The sequence below is a fragment of the Lissotriton helveticus genome, chromosome 10, assembly GCF_964261635.1.
Source record: "Lissotriton helveticus chromosome 10, aLisHel1.1, whole genome shotgun sequence".
NCBI lineage: Eukaryota > Metazoa > Chordata > Amphibia > Caudata > Salamandridae > Lissotriton > Lissotriton helveticus.
The window spans coordinates 305,720,375-305,741,779 of record NC_136071.1 but is presented as its reverse complement, the minus strand read 5'-3'; the positions used below and the strand labels follow the sequence as shown (position 1 = coordinate 305,741,779).

General features: G+C 41.1%; 1 protein-coding gene across 1 annotated transcript in view; it reads left to right on the top strand.

Moving 5' to 3' along the window:
• LOC144783766 (uncharacterized) overlaps positions 1-21,121 on the top strand; it is a 51,041-nt gene extending 29,920 nt beyond the window's left edge. Inside the window, exon 3 of the mRNA XM_078662458.1 lies at positions 17,530-21,121. Within this exon, the coding sequence (XP_078518584.1) occupies positions 17,530-17,561 (32 nt within the window). The 3' untranslated portion in view covers positions 17,562-21,121. The remainder of the gene's footprint in view (positions 1-17,529) is intronic.
• The last annotated feature ends 284 nt before the right edge of the window (positions 21,122-21,405 follow it).

Here is a 21,405-nt window from a genome sequence, read left to right as displayed (position 1 = left end):
ACCAAAGAAACTCAGGGACATGACCCCATTAGCCTCTCACTGTCCCCTTATTTTAATTATATTGACTATAGGTGCTATTAAAAAATACTTTTCTACTACCCAGATATTTTTAACCTTTTTAAAAATAAAAAAAACACTCCTAAATACCTCTCTCATCTGGCTAGGTTCCAAGACTAACAGTATTCCCATGTACCCGTTGGTCACAACACGCCACTTTCCATAGCTAGTTTGGGAAGAACCCTATGATGAGGCATGCCACCAAGGGGCAACCCTGGTGGGTGAGGGGTATTTTCTTTTCCCACATGTGGGTTTGAGAATACTTTACACTTAGGACAAGAGGGACTCTCTTTAGTTATCAAGTATATTTTTGGAGGGCGAGCCTCATACCTTCTTCCTCTACCTCCCCCTTTTGATGGTTATCTTTCAATCTAGCCACATCTTCCAACACTGCCACTGTAGGAACTCTTGCCTGTTCCACTACTGCAAGGCTGCCTATCACTGACTGCAATGTGCCTAGCTGTGGAGTTTTGGCCCTTGCTCAGCCAGGAAACCTAGCAAACTAGTACATTTAAAAATAAAAATTGACACTTAGAGGTATCCAGGGTTAGCTTACTTGCACCGCTCTCATCACTTTTTTTACCCAGAATCCCTTTCAAAACTCAAACTTTGACTAAAAGAAACACATTTTCTTCACATTTCTGTAATAGAAAGTTCTGGAATTTGCAAGGAGCAACAAACGACTGTCCATCTGGCATTCCCATTAGACTCTCAATAAAAATAGCACCTCACTTGTGTGGGTAGCCCTAGTGCGCATGACAGAAAACAGCCCAAAACGTACCGTGGAGACATCAAAATTATCTAATACAAAACTACCTGGTTTTGCAAGAGAGTGACCTGCATTTTTGGTCTCAGGCTCTGGGACCATCTAACGAAACCTGCCAAAGCCAGACATTTCTGTAAACTAGACACCTGTGGAAGTCCAGAGAAGTGTGGCTTGTGTGGATCCCCCAACGTGGTCTTACCCAGAATGTCCTACAAACCTTAAATTTAGCTAAAAAATCACATCGGAGCCATGGGGGCATGGTTCTCTCCCAAAGTAAAGGAGTAGCCTTGAGGAACGTGTGACTTCAGGCATCCCTCCTCCCCCCATTTTGGACTCATGATGCCTTAATGAGACTTTTAAAATATTACAAAGGGACATACCGATTAGGTGCTGTATATGAATAGATGTATATTCAATGTTGCATTTACCTAAGAACACTGTGATCTCCATGACTGAAGGAGGGTAACAGAGAGTAACTTTCATAGGTCCTGATGAAACTTCTTGGGGTAGGACTTGAAACTAGTTGACCAAAGAAACTCAGGGACATGACCCCATTAGCCTCTCACTGTCCCCTTATTTTAATTATATTGACTATAGGTGCTATTAAAAAATACTTTTCTACTACCCAGATATTTTTAACCTTATTAAAAATAAAAAACACTCCTATATACCTCTCTGATCTGGCTAGGTTCCAAGACTAACAGTATTCCCATGTACCCGTTGGTCACAACACGCCACTTTCCATAGCTAGTTTGGGAAGAACCCTATGATGAGGCATGCCACCAAGGGGCAACCCTGGTGGGTGAGGGGTATTTTCTTTTCCCACATGTGGGTTTGAGAATACTTTACACTTAGGACAAGAGGGACTCTCTTTAGTTATCAAGTATATTTTTGGAGGGCGAGCCTCATACCTTCTTCCTCTACCTCCCCCTTTTGATGGTTATCTTTCAATCTAGCCACATCTTCCAACACTGCCACTGTAGGAACTCTTGCCTGTTCCACTACTGCAAGGCTGCCTATCACTGACTGCAATGTGCCTAGCTGTGGAGTTTTGGCCCTTGCTCAGCCAGGAAACCTAGCAAACTAGTACATTTAAAAATAAAAATTGACACTTAGAGGTATCCAGGGTTAGCTTACTTGCACCGCTCTCATCACTTTTTTTACCCAGAATCCCTTTCAAAACTCAAACTTTGACTAAAAGAAACACATTTTCTTCACATTTCTGTAATAGAAAGTTCTGGAATTTGCAAGGAGCAACAAACGACTGTCCATCTGGCATTCCCATTAGACTCTCAATAAAAATAGCACCTCACTTGTGTGGGTAGCCCTAGTGCGCATGACAGAAAACAGCCCAAAACGTACCGTGGAGACATCAAAATTATCTAATACAAAACTACCTGGTTTTGCAAGAGAGTGACCTGCATTTTTGGTCTCAGGCTCTGGGACCATCTAACGAAACCTGCCAAAGCCAGACATTTCTGTAAACTAGACACCTGTGGAAGTCCAGAGAAGTGTGGCTTGTGTGGATCCCCCAACGTGGTCTTACCCAGAATGTCCTACAAACCTTAAATTTAGCTAAAAAATCACATCGGAGCCATGGGGGCATGGTTCTCTCCCAAAGTAAAGGAGTAGCCTTGAGGAACGTGTGACTTCAGGCATCCCTCCTCCCCCCATTTTGGACTCATGATGCCTTAATGAGACTTTTAAAATATTACAAAGGGACATACCGATTAGGTGCTGTATATGAATAGATGTATATTCAATGTTGCATTTACCTAAGAACACTGTGATCTCCATGACTGAAGGAGGGTAACAGAGAGTAACTTTCATAGGTCCTGATGAAACTTCTTGGGGTAGGACTTGAAACTAGTTGACCAAAGAAACTCAGGGACATGACCCCATTAGCCTCTCACTGTCCCCTTATTTTAATTATATTGACTATAGGTGCTATTAAAAAATACTTTTCTACTACCCAGATATTTTTAACCTTATTAAAAATAAAAAACACTCCTATATACCTCTCTGATCTGGCTAGGTTCCAAGACTAACAGTATTCCCATGTACCCGTTGGTCACAACACGCCACTTTCCATAGCTAGTTTGGGAAGAACCCTATGATGAAGCATGCCACCAAGGGGCAACCCTGGTGGGTGAGGGGTATTTTCTTTTCCCACATGTGGGTTTGAGAATACTTTACACTTAGGACAAGAGGGACTCTCTTTAGTTATCAAGTATATTTTTGGAGGGCGAGTGTGAAGAAGTACATCCCAATTGTAGGTTGAATAAAAAGGTTTCTTTATTCTTATAAGAGGAAGAAAGGATCTCATCCACAGCAAACACAGGCAGGCAGCAACTGACACAGTCCTGACCAGATTTAGAATCATAACATAACTACATCATTAGATTCTATGAATACCATTCTACAATGAGTAAGATACAGATGTAAACATAGAGAAGGATACCACACACCTTCCCCTGAAAACACAAAAAAACAACAATAATAATAAAAAATTGCTATTTCAAAATATAATCATTTAGAGCAGTAGGAACACGGCCTAAACGTGTGCTTCTCCTGGTAGGAGCATCAGATGGACCCTTTTATTGATCAAATTGCTGTTTGTTGTATACTTCTCAGTAGGACCTGAAAAAGAAGCAATTCGATTCAAATTCCAAATTCTTCCATCATTTAGCTTAACAGCATTACGAAACAGTTTTGTGACAAAAAAAAGGAGAAGAAAACTTTGGCCCTGAAGATCTAAGTGGGAGGCGAACTCTCACCCGATCTCCAACACGTACCTTGGTAAGAGCAACAGCATGTCTGCTATCAAAATTCTTCTTTCTCAGTTCTGACTTCACCTTTTGCTTCAATGAATCTGGGCCCTTGTTAAGATTACTTGTTTCCACCCCTAAATTCGTCATCCAAGTCTGAAATATAGAAGTGTTTTGAGTGCGACCTCGAAAAAGTACAAAAGGGATCTCAACTGTGGTGGAATGTGGTGTAATTCTATAAACCATAACTCTTTCCATAAGGTTATTTTTCCAATCTGAGCCTTGATCTTTAGAAATCTGAATAGATTCTTTAAGTACGCGGTTGAACCTTTCCACCATTCCGTTACATTCCGGATGGTAAAGTGAACAACGCTTGTGTTTAACACCTTTACTAGCCAAGAAATCTTCCATTTCTTTTGATACTAGCTGTACCCCATTATCAGTAAGGATAGTTTCAGGAAACCCCTCCCTGCTAAAAACATCACGTAAAAATTTTACAACATTCTTGGTCTCAATATTTTGGGTAATTTTTATCTCCGGCCAGCGTGAGAACATATCCATCATGACCAACACATACCGTTGAGAGTTTCCAGAAGAAATGGGACCTAGGATGTCCAAGGCAACATCACGCCAACAACGCACAGGCGTATCTCTCATAACCATTGGTTGTGTCCTTGTCTTGCAAACCTTGTCAGAGGAGCTACATTCAACACAGTCACGAATCATCCGTTCAACAAGAAGGTCGATACCTGGCCACCAGAAATGTAACCGTATCCTCTCCTTGGTTTTGGATATGCCTTGATGTCCTTGGTGGGCCAAGAGAAGAATTTTCTCCCTAATCAAAGAAGGTGGAATAAGCCTTGTGCCTCTCCACAACAAACCATCCTTTAAGGACAACTCATCCTTGACATTCCAGTACTTCTTGGCACTATCGCTCAGATTCTTAAGACATGGCCACCCTTTACTCAACAAATTACAAACTTCCTGTAACTCAGAGTCTGTATCCATGGCATCTCTCCAATCACACTCTTGGATAATTCCTTCAACAATCTCACACACCTTGAACTCATCAATCTCCCACGAATCTTCAGATGATGAAGCGTTCTGGTCATTCTGCTCCACAACCAATCTAGAGAGACAATCCGCAACCTTATTATTCACACCAGGTAAGTACCTCACATCAAATTCAAATTCTTGGAGGGCGATAACCCATTTACAAATACGTGAAGAAATGGCATCCAATCCTTTTTTATAAAAGACCTCCTTCAACGGTTTATGATCTGTGTGAACCACGAATGAATTACCCCACAAAAACTTCTTCAGTTTCCTGATGGCCCAATAAATGCAAAGAGCTTCCTTTTCAATCACAGAATATGACAACTCTGGACCAACTAAGGACCTAGACAGGAACAAGATGGTAATCTCTTTCCCATCCCTCATTTGCTTGAGCACAGCTCCTAAACCACGAGAACTAGCATCTGTGACCAAAATTGAATCATTACTAACGTCAAAACTTTGTAAAGAAGGAGCTAGACTTAAATCTTGTTTAACAAGTTCATACTCCTTTTGACATACCTGAGACCACGAAAACTTTATCCCTTTTTTCAACAAAGCTCTCATGTTAGAAGTCTTATTAGCAAAGTGCGGCACAAATTTATTATAATACTCCGCCATACCTAAAAAGGTAACCAACTCTTCTCTAGACTTTGGCGTAGGCAAGCTGTGTATAGTCTTCACCAACTTATCTTTTGGTTTTACACCATCAGGAGTCAAACAGTGACCTAAATAGTCAATTTCAGTCAAATTAAATCTACACTTGTTTTCCCTTAAAGTCAAACCTCTGTTTTCGAAACGTTCTAAAACAGATCTAACTCTTAGATCATGCTCACTTTGTGATGACCCAAACACTAGTACATCATCCTGATAGATTTTAACTCCAGTAATACCCTTCAATACATCCTCCATCACTCGCTGAAAACAGAGGCTGCAGAGATTAAGCCAAAAGGTAGGCGAGTGAACTTAAATGTGCCAAAGGGTGTGATGAAGGTTGTGAAACCCATGGATGCCTCATCAATCCTCACCTGATGGTATGCCGCCCTCAGGTCAAGAGTGGAGAACATGCAGGCATCGCCCAGCTGAGTTAACATTGTATTGATATTAGGATATGTATCTGCCACGACCCCTCTATTGAGACCCCTAAGGTCAACACAAAAACGAATCTCGCCTGAGGGTTTACGAGCTAAAACGACAGGCGAAACCCATTCGCTTGCTTCAGATTTCACAATGATTCCATCACTCAAAAGTTTCTCCAACTCTAACCGCATAGGTTCCTGCATAGCTAAAGGAACGTTACGCACTTTGCATGCCACAGGGACTGCATTTGTCTTCAAAACAATATTATGAACATAACCAGAAAGACAACCAAGCTTGTCACTAAAGACACTTTCGAATAGTCTTCGCCAATCAGGATAAGACCCCTCACTTTTATTCAAATTAGAAGTTTTTTGAACAGTTACTACATTACAGCCAGATGTACATGGAGACACATCATTTAAAATGGGATAATTGTCACCAGAGTGAGATTCTATATCTCTTAGAACGATGCAAGGATTCTCACCAGGAAGCAAAGCGAGATGTAAGTCCGCCTGATGAAACCAACTTAGAATGCTGTCCCCCCTGCATGAGATGTAAATTTTACCTGCAGTAAGTCGTCCCTTGTAGTCAATTTGCCCATTGAAATAACCCACAAGTTTAATAGGTTTTCTCCCATAGGCCAGTGGTCTTATGTCAGGTTTAAAAACTTTTACCTTTCCAAAAAGTTTCTCATCAAAGAAAACTTCGGGTATTAGAGTAATTTTTGCCCCGGAGTCAAATAGCATCTTGACTTCACAATTATCAATGCGTACCACATCAACAGCACCTTTACATTTTTTTTTTTTCGGATAAGGATACTTCACCACAGTGTAACTCATCCGAATCAGGATCAAAGTCTTCATCAAATAGAGAAATCTCACCACAATGCAAGTAATCTGAATTAGAGTCAGAGTCATCATCAATCAACACTTCTTTCACTTGTTTTTTCTTTTTGATCATTTGGGACCTGCAAGCCTTTGAGTAATGCCCTACCTTACCACAGTTATTACATTTAGAAGACAAAGCAGGGCATGACCTATCATTGGCTAAATGATCAAAGGCATTACAACGAAAACATTTTAGTCTTGAACTAGCAAAGGTTCTGGAAAAATTATGAGAAGAGGAAGGAGTGGAACTGGACACTTTCTTAGAGGTTCTAGTTGTTGATCTCAGGTCTGGTTTCTCTAGGGATTTATTCTTTTTAACCACCGAGACTTTTTCTTCAGATATCTCCTTTTTTTTCTTAAAAACCTTTACGCATGCATCAGAATGCTCTAGTCTTTTGGCTATGGCGATGACTTCATCTAAATTAGGATCATCTTTTTGCCACAATTCGTCCTTAATTTTTTCTAAACAACAACCTAACATGAATTGATCACGTAATCTTTCTTCTAAAGTACCTTCAAATTTACAAGTGGCAGCCAATTTACGTAAAGCCGTGACATAAGTCTCTATAGACTCCTCATCTTTCTGCATGCGCCTGCCAAAGTGGTACCTTTCTAAGATGGTACTCACTTTTGGCAAATAGTGTTTATCCAGTTTTTTAATGTTGACCTCAAACTCATTTAAATTATTCGCTTCTTCAGTAGTCAATTCAGGCAAATGTTCGAATACTTCTTGCCCCTCAGAGCCTAAGCAGTGCATTAAAAGTGCAGACTTCCTTTCTGCAGAAAGAGAAGTACCACATACCCTTGCATAGTTTAAAAATACTTTTTTCCATTTAGACCAGCGAATGGGTGGGTCCCCTGGTTTCGAAAGGAAAAAAGGCGCAGCCGTAACGTTCTGCATAACTCAGCAGGAAATATTAAAAGGGATAGGCAAGAATAAAATGACGTCGAGTATTAAAATAAAATGAATTAAATATAAAAGAAACAAGAAACAAGTACAACCTGCAAATAAGATGACGTCAAGTATCAAAATATTAATGAATTAAATATTATAGTAAGTATAAGCACAACCTGTAAATAAAAGATGAGTTAAGTATTAAGAAAACAAGTTATTAGCATAAGGTTCAAGGAAAAGTATATGAACACACACTAAGAAAATGAGTATGTGAGAGTAATATGAGCCTTTAAATCTCACGAAGAAAAAGTATTTTAAAAGCAAAGTTCAACTGCACACATCAAAGGAGCTGAGTGTGTCAGCGCATCAAGGAGCTGAGTGTGTCAGCGCAGGTAAGATTTCCATGGGCTTAGATTCAGTAATTGTCCAGTAAAAGTCTTTAAATCCCACGAAGAAGTTGGCAAAATAAACGCTGTTACCTTTTTTAATATGCCATGTGACGTTTCAGGAAGCGGCGCTGTAAATGAATTTGTGAAAACGAAGCGCCGCTGAAGACAGATACTTAGACGGGTTGGTTGCCAAGGACAGCAAGGGTTGTCATGGAAGGCTCACTGTGATGTTAGTGAAGCGCAAGGTAGAAACTCTGAAACGCAGCGTAGTCTGGAGCGTCACTGACGTAAGGATCCAGTAGCGTAGCTTGGAGCGTCACAGAGACAAGAGCGTGGCTGAAGCGAGGAGATTGGAGCGTGACCAAGACGAGCGTGCAGATGCCGGTGATTATTTATTTTTAAAACGCATGAAGAGTAAATGTGCAGTCACGATATATAAACATTGAAAAGACCCCAGCTGCTCAGATCCTCACACGGCAGATAGTTTAAAGCTTAGTTCGGCAGGCAACAGAGACCAAGTTATTTAACTACAGAACCCAGCTGTTTAACGTTACACACGGCAGACTAGCGTTTCAGTTTGGCGTTTCACTCAGTCTAGCGCTTCAGTTCAGTGTTTCACTCCGTAGATTAGGGTTTCACCCTGTAGGCAGTTAAGTCATTAATCCGACTATATTTATGCATATGGTTATGCAAATAACAAACAAAAATCCGCTAAGACTTGTCTTAAAAGACAAAGAAGTCTGCTGCTTTTAAATTTAGTGAAGAGCAGACAGACACTATCAAGCCTCAAGGAAAATACATTAAATAAAGCCAAGTAATGTGGAATAAAGTCAAATCTTGTTATGTTGCAGAGTTTCAGAGTCTATACATGTAGTATAAAGTACCTTGAGTTGAGGCTTGGTGTTGAGATCCGTTTGAGAATATTCTGTCAAAAGAAAATTTTCCTTGTTCTTCTTCAAAACGAATGTTGAAAGTAGTAGGGAACCTTTATCCCGTCCTCGTCGCCAATGTGAAGAAGTACATCCCAATTGTAGGTTGAATAAAAAGGTTTCTTTATTCTTATAAGAGGAGGAAAGGATCTCATCCACAGCAAACACAGGCAGGCAGCAACTGACACAGTCCTGACCAGATTTAGAATCATAACATAACTACATCATTAGATTCTATGAATAACATTCTACAATGAGTAAGATACAGATGTAAACATAGAGAAGGATACCACAGCGAGCCTCATACCTTCTTCCTCTACCTCCCCCTTTTGATGGTTATATTTCAATCTATATATATCAACAAAGAGAGAGGAAGGGAAGGTCAGAGACACTCTCTTACACCCCAGTTAAGTATCAGACAACAAAAGAAGAGAGGTCCGGTCATATACAAAGCTACCAAATATATGAGCAAGGAGATAAGTGGTCAATATTAATCACAGGTACTCCATTTGAGTAGGAAAGCCCTCACACACCGACCTAGTCAGTGTCATGCTTCATCATCGGGCCCCACCGAAGAGACCGAGTGTCTCTTCGGTGTGCTGCGACGCCAGAAATACTGCGGAGCTGGTCGTGTGGGGAGGACGTGTTGTGGAGATTGCTAAATTAAAAGTGACTGAGGGTATCGAAAAACTTTTAATGAATGATCCCTAAGACACGAGTAAGTGGTATATGTGTCTGAATTTAAAGGCCAAGGTTTTTAGGATATTGAATAAATTCAGCTAAATACCACAAGTTTATTAAAATCAGTCAACATGTTTCTGCCTTATCTGTGGTATATATTCACCATGGCATTCTTCAGGACTATACCCCGGCGGTATGGACACTCTAATAGTCCACCCTAACCTGGGGACGTGTAAGTGAAAAAAGGAAAAGTGAAAAAAGTGCTTAAAAATTAGAAGAGCAATTGCTCATTCCAAAAAACCCCAAAATTCAAGGGTGTATCAGCACCTGTAAAAGAAAATGACAAAGACAAACAGATAATGACATACATACGATTAGTTTATGTCAGCGTAGTCTTATTATAGTGCTCATAAGATGGTGGCAAACCTTTGTGTGCACACATAATAACTGATATCTTATGCACCATCCAAATAGCCCCTAGGGGTATTATACATGCTAAGAGGTGAAGTGCTAAAGGTGATTAAAAAACTACTATGGTAGTGCTTTGGGATAAAAACGCGGTGTGGATTCTCCATGAAGAGGGATCAATTTGACCAAACGGTCGGTGTCCCCTTAGGATGGTAATTATGGAGAAAATCTCACTTTAAAACAGGGCGCTACTAGCACCATGGGTCTCGGGAGGAGGATTGGAGCGCGCTTGGCACATCCTAGGAAAAGAAAGGAGGTACATGTCAACAGAACCCAACCAACACACAGGTACTTAGCTTGTGGTCATTGTGAATGGCGTTCCGCTGGTGATCCAGACTCACGCCCTCTGCGCTCACAACCCGCTTATCAACCTGCAAGAATCCTCTGAACCGGACCCCGACGATGGTGAGCGGGGCCGGTAAAGGTGTTTAAGAGCGCTTTGCTTCAGTGTGCGCGTTCGGTTGACCGTTTGGTCAAATTGATCCCTCTTCATGGAGAATCCACACCGCGTTTTTATCCCAAAGCACTACCATAGTAGTTTTTTAATCACCTTTAGCACTTCACCTCTTAGCATGTATAATACCCCTAGGGGCTATTTGGATGGTGCATAAGATATCAGTTATTATGTGTGCACACAAAGGTTTGCCACCATCTTATGAGCACTATAATAAGACTACGCTGACATAAACTAATCGTATGTATGTCATTATCTGTTTGTCTTTGTCATTTTCTTTTACAGGTGCTGATACACCCTTGAATTTTTGGGTTTTTTGGAATGAGCAATTGCTCTTCTAATTTTTAAGCACTTTTTTCACTTTTCCTTTTTTCACTTACACGTCCCCAGGTTAGGGTGGACTATTAGAGTGTCCATACCGCCGGGGTATAGTCCTGAAGAATGCCATGGTGAATATATACCACAGATAAGGCAGAAACATGTTGACTGATTTTAATAAACTTGTGGTATTTAGCTGAATTTATTCAATATCCTAAAAACCTTGGCCTTTAAATTCAGACACATATACCACTTACTCGTGTCTTAGGGATCATTCATTAAAAGTTTTTCGATACCCTCAGTCACTTTTAATTTAGCAATCTCCACAACACGTCCTCCCCACACGACCAGCTCCGCAGTATTTCTGGCGTCGCAGCACACCGAAGAGACACTCGGTCTCTTCGGTGGGGCCCGATGATGAAGCATGACACTGACTAGGTCGGTGTGTGAGGGCTTTCCTACTCAAATGGAGTACCTGTGATTAATATTGACCACTTATCTCCTTGCTCATATATTTGGTAGCTATCTATATTTCAATCTAGCCACATCTTCCAACACTGCCACTGTAGGAACTCTTGCCTGTTCCACTACTGCACGGCTGCCCAACACTGACGGCTGAAACTGAACAAAAGTCATCTTTGATTCTAGAGAAAAATCCTTAAATACAACCAAAGCATTGAAGGTTGCTAATTGGAATAGATAGCCAACTTTTCATACCAAACGTAAGCCTTTTAAACAGAAGTGTACGTTTCCAACCTTTGATCTACTCTATCTACACCACCCATGTGCTTATTGTAGTCTAACATGCACACAGGTTTGCTGACTTCAGCAGACTCACACCAAACAGTCACAGGTGAAGTGTTTTCATAATGGATGGTAGTCAGCAGGTAGACATCTTTCCTGTCAGAAAATGTAATAGCAGAAAGTCATCACTACGTAAGGCTTTGCACTGTCCCTTCGCAAGTATTTTACAAACAAGCTCTTTTGGGTAACCTTTGCGGTTAGAGCGGATTGAGACACAAGCAACAATGTCCACTTTAAAAATTCCCTGAGCAATTCCACAGCAGTGTAGAAGTTATCTGCGTATACATGGCCACCTTTGTTAAAAAGTCCTCTACGAAGTCCCCACACAATTATCCCTGTAACTCTGAAAGTGGACGAACAATCTGGGGGGTTGATACTTCCATCCCTACCAGTGTACACCCTAAAATCATAGACATATCCAGTACTATCTCAGACAGCATATATCGTAATACCATAATGTGCCCTCTTGCTAGGAATGTACTGCCTAAAACCAATAGGCCCTTGGAAGACTCATCCACAGCCATTTCTTTCCCTGCAACATAGATCTCTGAAAATTGATCTACAAAGTGATCAAGGACAGGCCAAATCTTAAAAGTCAGTCACAATCAGGCTGCTCTAGTGGCATTGCTAAAGCATTATCAACAAAATGCAGCATCCAAAGAAGAAGCAAATACTGATTACAACTCATGGTTGCAGGAAATATAGCCATTACCTCAAGGGACTAGTAGACCAATATGGAGACAGCTATTGCTTCTTTATCAAGCCCATCAAAAAAGTGAAACCCAAGAATTTCTTCGACTCGTCCAGATTTGTGGGAGCTCACTGGGTAGCTCCAGAGTGGGGTTTAAGTCTGGCACGGATGTCCCTCAAATATTGTTCAGCATACAAATGAGTCTTGTCAACAATCTCACCCAAAAATACATCATACATAAACAACTGAAAGAAATGTATGTACAAAATGTTTTCAGTATTCACTCTACACTGTACGATACCACTGAAGGCATGCAATGCAGGGTGCACCATATTTGGGTCACCCCAGAGTTCAGCTGTTCCAATGGGAAGCTTTGCAGCCCCAGGCTGCAATCCAGAAGCCTCTTGCTGCACTATTCCCATATCAGTGTCCTCTTTTACAAGAGGCACTTCTTCCACCTTGAGAGATACTTCATCATCAGAAGATTACACTGGGTCAGAAAATTCACTTCCAGAATGCTGGCCTTCTTCCTCTGCTTCAGATACAGAGTCAGTCTCATAATCATGGTCAGAGGAAGAATCGAAAGGCATACCAACAACCTACTGAGTGTTCATCCTGTGGCTAGCCATAATCCCTACTAAGAAAAGTAATTAACCAAACAAGTCAACAATACCCGACACTATGTAAATTAAGTAATAAACAAAGTGTGGCTTTATCAAACAAAAAGTAAAACAACTGGCATATAGAAATTGCAGTGAAAAGTCAATCAATTTAAAGCACACAAATACCTATATACTGTAAAACAATGCCACTCACTTGGCAGAGACAGCTAGACTTACCAGAACCTGCTCTGCACAGACACAGCAAACACTAACGGCTAAGGCGCTCGACCTCGGACCTGGGGAACTCGGTTCGAGTCTCGGTAACGACGCCAAAAAACCCCTGTGATTCTGGGCAAATCACTTAATCTCCCCGTGCCTAAAAAATGAAAGTAACTGGTGCTATGTAAAGCGCTCTGATAACTGATTCGGTTCGGTTCAAGTTCGCGCTATATAAAACTCTAAAAAAAAAACCTTGCGTTGTAAAACCTGCGTTGTGATGGTCTGCGCTGTTTTATACCGCGTTGTACCATCATACATCCCACATGAGGGAAAGCAAGAAACAGTTGCGACAAAGAGAGCTCTCTGTGACTAAGTCTTGTTTCCTTACCTCGAAGAAAGGGTTGAAAAAGAATTTGTCATACATGCTACTGTATTTCATCTCAAGTTATTCAGCACTCTTGGAGCATGTCAGAATTATCACATCATGCTTGGAGAGAATTGCTAATAATTTCTTTGGTTCTCTTGAGAATAGACATCATATTTTAGTCATTTTTTAAGTATTTCCTCATTTTCCATTGGTAGAAGGGCTTTTATCCACTACACATGAAAAGATTATTAAAAAATTAGATGACATCTTTATGACATGGGGTGTACCTAAAGTCTTAAAATCTGACAACGGCCCACCTTTTAATAGTCAAGAATTAAGGGACTTTCTAAATCACCTCAATATAAAGCATAAAACAATTAGTCCTCTTTGGTTCCTGGCCAATGGTCTGGTAGAACGGTTCATAAGCACTTTAAAGAAGGTTGTTCAGTGTGCTGCATTGGAGAAGCTTTACCTCAAAACATTTTAAACACTACTCTTCGAGCTTACAGTTCGACCCCTCACTCAATGACAGGGGAAAGCTCTGCCACTGTCATGTTTGGAAGAGCCATAACAACCAATCTGCCCCAATGGACCACCTCAGATCAAAGAATGAGGAAAACATTCATACTAAGCACTTTGGTCACAAAGAGAAAATAAAAAGCTATGCTGTCAGACAATGTCATGTAAAAGATGTCACCATTACAAGAGGAGATTGCGTGCTTGTCAGACAACACATGAAAAGAAAGTCGGATGCTCCTTTTGAGGCTGAGGCCTTTGCCATACCCAACACCAGAGGACACATAGTAGCTGCCCAGAGTCTTGAGAAGTCCCTTATGAGAGAGTCCTCTCATTTCTGACATGTGTTCCATCACTCACCAAACATTGATCTCAATCTAGAGACTGGGTCCAGACAGACTGTTGATGACTCTGTCAATACAAAAGGGGGGAACTGGGGTAGGACAATATTTTACGGGGTCCAGTGTACTCGTCCAAAGACTTGTGGCACAAAAGGGGTGTACAAAGTTCCCCGGGAAGAGTGACGGAGAGGGGTGTGTGTGCTAGTAAGTGGGGGGAATCCCCTAGTTGGAACTAGAACCCTCACACACCCAGCAAGCTAGGTGTCATGCTTCATCATATGGGCTCTGCTCCTCGTCAGACTGGCGCTGCAATGTCTGACGGGCTCCCGAAACCGGGGCTCTTTATCGGAGATCTTTTGTTCCCGCCATATGGTGCATGCGTGTGAGAGGGCCTGGGGAGTGTGGTCGTGATGTGAGTGCTGGATTAAAAAAGGTGAGTCGGTCCACACACTAATTTTATTCCCATGGTAGACTCCCTTGGTTAAAAACAGAGGGTGGTGGTGTATGAGGGGAGAAAAAATTACCCTAAAACTATCAGAGTAAACTTAACTACTACCCTCAATTATTGGTCGACATGTTTCATGCCTAGTGGCAATTCTTCAGGACCTAGTTAGATGGTACCACACAGTGAAAAATATTTAAGTGAAGGGTCAAAACTTGCAGATAGGTTTACGACCTTATTTAGTCAATAATACCGGGGTGCAGGCCAATCGGTCCTGCTGCAGTATAGTTACCCTAAAAGATTCCCTGGCGGACCTCGCAGTCTGCTCCCGTGGGACCGGCTGGGGAGGTATGGTACCTTCGGCGGCAGCAGTCCAAGCCGATGCACCTACCCCACGAGAGGCGTCAGGTTGATGACGCAGAGCAGCTGGTCAAATGACTCTGTGTCTGCTGATGATTCCACCTCACTGGCGCAGATCACTGACAGTTCAACTGCCCGAACACAATTTTGAATGAATAAGTAAGTAAATAAGCATCATTTTCTTGTGCCATAAATAGAGCATAGCGGACCTAGTTGCGGTTTCTGCACTGGCTTGAATATTTGAGGATCTATTTTATGTCGAAAACTGTACAGCAACTTTTGTTGTAAAGGCTCAAATGCAGATTGGGCTTCACATTTTGTGCTCATTGAAGGTTTCTTTTTGACATGTGCCTTAACATATGTTTGCATGGTTTTTTGTTTCTTTTTCTAATTTAGCATAACTAATATTATTAGGTTGTACTTGCTGTTATGTTTTTTGATTGATTTTATGTACCTTCTATCGTTATTTGTTTAACCAAATAAGGAATTGGTGATGATGATATTAGAATTCCAAAACAATCTTCTCCTATCTTTCTCAGCATTTCATGTGACTTATGGAAAATTAAATCCCTCAAGGTCTCATTTCGCAGTTTAACAAATACCTGGGTATCTTTCTTCCTGCTTCCTATCCCTAACCTAAGCCTACCTCTTCTAACTGTTGTATGATCAAAGTGAAACACGCCCCTTACTATCAGTGCTGTGTTATCCCTTTCAGACAATATGGTGACTGCCTCTCTATTTGACCCGCTTACTTCAAAGGATCCACTGATGCTTTGCCACTATGATGTACAGTGGCAAACACAAAAGGCAGGGTGTTCTTTTCATGAGCGGACCTGGCATAAATGGCACCCTTCTCAACTTAAGATGTTCCATAAGCAGAAGGCAGCCTCCAATTGTCACTTCTTTTACCTGCATAGGTATCTCATCAATGATATTCTTTTCTTGATCGATGACTGTGAGAAAAAAAGGGAGCAGAGCAGCAGATGTCTTTTGGGCTGGGAGAACTATACCTCCTCAAACCTTTCGCGGACTTGAGCGAAATGTGAAGAAAAGTAATTAATGCTTAACCGTAGGGAGCAATCCAGGCAGCCGAAGTCAGCAATTATGTATATCAACCTTATAAAAAAAAATCCTGTTACAGATAAAATACAAAATTCAATCTAAGCTCACAGTTTTTTATTTTTGTCAATCCCTTATGAGTCGTGAGATCTCTGTTTCTAGTTCTCCCTAAGCCAAAGCTAAAAAGAAGCATGATTGTATGCACTGCACAAGTTACCAACTACAGCAGGGGCACGATTTCTGAAGAGCAGTCACAACTACCTTATTTATTGGCAGATTTAGCATTCAAATGGGCAGGAAGGTACACCTGCCTGCACAAGAACAATCCTTAGAGGCATATTTATCTGTGTGCTGCAGAATGCAGCACACATGGTAAAACGGCTCTCTGATGTAGGTGAAGCATGTTGGCACAAACCCAGGTTTACTGTCTTTAGTAAATCTGGGTTTGTGGCAAAACACATATGTGGATGCATGAGAGGCTACCTGATGCAAAGCCATGCAAGGCGCCACAAATCTGCCCTTGCGGGTCTTTGTTAATCTCGACTAGCATTTTGAATTGTGGCTAGTAAATCTTGACCAAAGTATATAACTTTTACACCATCCAACCTGTTATCTGAGCTCAGGGGAAAACATACACTGTTTGGCAGTTCCTCATTGCCTAGTGGTAAAAAGTTCAAGTAGTTCAGGTCCATAAAAAGCAAACAAGTCAGCGGCAATTACATCAAAAGGAACGTTTCATACAACATGTGTTTGAAAAGCAGCATACAATTGTGATTTAAGGCAACGGTAATGTAAAGTATTCACCAGCAGTCTTCAGATGATTTTAAGGTTTTTTATTACAAAAGAAGATTAACAACTAGTACATAAGAACACCACAGGTCACTAAACTAGTCAAAAACGAGACCATCAGAAGCAACATCATGCTAAAATACAAACTGGTTAAGCCTTGCTGTTGATTTGTTTGACTAATTTCTGTTAGTTGGCACACAAAAAGTGCTATGTAAGTAAAGGAAAACACAATTTGCAGTGTTTTCAGTATTATCCTAAATGTTGCATCATCATCAAATTTGATAGACATGCTAATGGAGGAGCAAACATTGTCTGAAGCTCGTTTTGTTTGTCAATGTAGGCAAATGGTATACAATTAAAACATGGATTTGCATTTAGTGCTTCTTAAAAAAGGCTCAACATGATTATCGGATACATACATCAATTTATTTATAGAAAAAGTCATATTAAATCATTTATCAGTTGTCTAGATAAAAGCTATAAAAACGTCTTACTTCAGGCATTCCTATTTCTTAGCTATTTATAGTGGTTTTCACATGCATTAGCATTTTTGCTGTGTCCTGATTTTCTGACATATCACCATTATTCTTTTAGACCCTGCCTGTGCGAAATGGATCAGAGGATGAAGGCCAGAATGCAGAAAACCAGCAAAGAAAAGATGAAGTGATATCTCAGATGTGAATAGAAATAACATTGCGGTGTCAATATTGTTTAGTTCATGTAGCATTCTTTTAGAATTAGAGTGAGTCTGAAGAAGGCAACCAGGCATTTCGACATGCCTAGAAGCGATTTACATATCAATGTCTCCATTAACAATAACTATTTTATCATGTATTTTTTGCATATGGGCACAATGTATTGCTTCACATTTTGCATAATATGCTTCGCTTAGCGCCTGTTTTACCTTATCAAGTTTCCTTTTATTAGACACCGATGGATTCCTTAAAAAGCTTTCATAACTATGCTGTACATTTCTGTCTAGCATTTGCTTTTGTAATCTATTTTTTGCAGATGTTGCCCGTGTCCTTACTTGTCCCCAGCTCTCGGATGTAAGATTTTAAGGTATCCCATACAATGCTGGGGTAAGTGGTCCTAGGATTTATTACCAGAAATTCCTTAATCTGGTTTTTGCAAAATTGCACCCACTCATCATCCTGTAAACATTGCTTATCAAAAACCCATCACCTAGGATGTACTATGGCTTTCCCTATCTCAAACTCGAGAGCAATCATTGTGTGGTCTGAAAAGCCATTGGGTAAAATTAGTTGGGTATTGAATACCGAAGCTTTAGAGATTAGGAAAAAATCTATCTGGGATGAGGTGTAAAATCTTCCGGAATAACAGGTATGCATGGCTTTCATGGGGAAAGCTGCCCTCTAGGGATCAAATAATTCCAGGATTTTACAATAATTTTGGATTACCTTAAACATTTTTGGTTTTAAGTGCTTTTTTTGTTTTAACTGAGGAATCGATTTCAGATTTTGCAAAAAGTTGTAGTCCTCCCAAAGAGTATCTCACCCATACTTAGTATTAAGGGTTAAAATAGCTCTTCATAAGGTGTGGCGTTGTCTTCAACTGGGGCACAGATACTAACAAACATTAGGCATCTTAACCCCACCATACAGGTCACCCAACGCCACCTTCCATTTGTATCGCTTCTTTAATCAGTTTTATTCCAAGATTCAATGGCCCACAGTTCGTTTGATATTGAGTCAGTTTACGTTGAACGAGACTACCTTCAAGATTTTATTTATTATTGTCTACTCAAACCTATTCTAAAATTGAAACCAGAACTAAATGCTCCTGGGCCGCTTATAATCCAAGTATACATTGCAAAAAATTTACATTTTGAATCTCTAACCATTGCATGTTTGTGCATGTAACAGTAGTCGCAAATGCGGATCTTAACAACAGTTGCAACACTGGATCTCATTTCAACACACCTATTGCGCTAGACCTCCACCAACCCCCCCTCGGTATTACCCTCACAATCACCCCTCATCCAGAGCTATGGTGAGTGGTTCACCTTCCCACTCACACCTAACTTGCTCTACCCCCCAAGCCAGCCTGGCATCATGACACTGTGCCTGTGTACAGTGGCCAGTCTCCCCCACCCCTCCCTACGCTGGGAAAACCAGAGAAAAGAAAGCAACCAATGAAAAGAACAAGCAAAAAAAAAGAAAAATGCCATGAAGACTAAAAAGAAAACAGAATATCCAGGCACAAGCGACTCAACCTCCCTTGGTACACTATATCCTTATATTGCTGTCCCAGCATTTCCAAATCAACAGGGGATGTTAATCCTCTGGACTAAGAGTAACTGTTACGTATTATATAACCTCCCACCAGATGTTAATTATTCATCAACACTTTACAGAAATCTGTTGAAGCAAGTCCTGTGCCTCTGAAACATCCCCAAATAAGTGGAATTTCCCCTTGACCAGCCCCTTCAGCTTAGATTGCTGTCCAATCATTGCTTGAGCACCCTGGGCTTTAAACAGATGAAACATTTTTGCAAATTCTTTCCTCCACCTGGCAACGGTTGCTGATATGTCAGAAAATATGCAACACAGGGGAACATCAGGCATGAAAACTGTTGCTGTTTTATTGATTCAGAAAAGGGGGTGGTGATGAACAGAGTGTCTGAATTAAGCAGACCACTCTTACCCAGTCCAAAGATCAGGGCTTGATCCATCACCGTTTTTTAGCTCACTGCACCATCCCAGCTCAGAACCTGGCTACATGCAAATTAGTCTGTTCCTGTCCCAGTGCATGATGGGAACAGGGCAAACCAAACTACCAAGCCAATTCTTATACTGGGAAGGAAACAAGCTTCCGGGGACCGGTTTCTGGCATTTCAGCCGTCGTGGCCCGGCTTGCTTGAATCCTGATGGTGCAATGAGCAAGGGACTCACATCTGAGTATACCCTTCCACGCTTATGGTGGACAAAATGGTTCAGAAAAGGGGGTGGTGATGAACAGAGTGTCTGAATTAAGCAGACCACTCTTACCCAGTCCAAAGATCAGGGCTTGATCCATCACCGTTTTTTAGCTCACTGCACCATCCCAGCTCAGAACCTGGCTACATGCAAATTAGTCTGTTCCTGTCCCAGTGCATGATGGGAACAGGGCAAACCAAACTACCAAGCCAATTCTTATACTGGGAAGGAAACAAGCTTCCGGGGTTTTATTGACTTCATTAAGACTTGCTCCTTAATGCGGTAATCCCCGAAGTTAACAAGTATATTGCGTGGAAACCTTAAATTGGGGGGCTGATATGATGGTACTCGGTGCGCTCTTGTTATTGTCAAATCTCCAGAATGTTCAAGTAAGACATATGATTTATTGAAAGAGTCAACCCATTGAAGTGCATGTTGGCCCTCCCGTCCCTTTGGGACCCCAGTGCTATGTAGGTTAGGATGGCGAGAATAGTTTTCCAACTCCTCAAGTTTGTTTTTTATAGTGGGTTTTTGTTTCTGGAACATATCCACCTTTTGATGCATATGAGTAACCTGATCCTCCAACTGCGAAATCCTAGACTCGTCTTCTCTCAGATTTTCAGGGATCTGAGCCATAGCATCCTCAATTCTGGAGAGCCAAGCATGCAGAGCAGCTATTTCTGTAGTTTGAGTAGTTTTAAGATCCCTTATGTCGTCCAGAATAACATTGAGCATACTTTTAAAATCCCACTGCATAGTTATGGGTGTACCTTCCTGTACCGTGTCTTCCCTTGAAAGTTCTAGGAGCGGTGCAGAGGGTTCCTTTGCACCAACTGAGTCAACCTGTTCACACGCCAAAGGCGAGGGCTTCTGTGAGGCTTCTGCTATTGGTTGCAGGGATATTAAGTCCCTGCCCGGAGAGGCAGCTGGGACTGAAGGAGGTGATGAAGGAACAAACTGAAACTTCTCTCAGACCATTAGATCCGTGTCAGAAGGTTGCTTAGGCTTAACAAACAGGGGATATTCCTTAATCATTACCGAATCCACATAAGAGTCTAGCACATACTCCATTAGAGTTCCCCCAACCATTGAGGACCTCCCTTCTAGCAACTGTTTAAGTGGAACTGCCCCAGTTATATCGCTGTCAACAATGCCAGTACGTCTGATGGTTAAGTCTTCCGACTCTTCATCTTGCGAACACCTTAAAGAGCTCATCCCCATCCTGATCTTCTGGATTAAGAGACATTATCAGAATATATCTTTGAAAAAGCAAGGATGTTTTTAGAAGATACACTATTCCCCATATTAATGCTACTACACCTCTGTCAGAACTTGTCATAAAACCAGGACATAAATCACAGCTGGAAATAGTCCAAAAATGGGCCAAAGCAGGGTTTAGGAAAATATCAGACTTCCGTCTGACAGAAAGATGGCTAACTATCTCTAATATTCACGAGCTAATTAAAAAAAAAATGTTCTTGGCTCCTATAAAATATTATATAAAGTTTTAGTAATCTGCATCTAGGCCAAA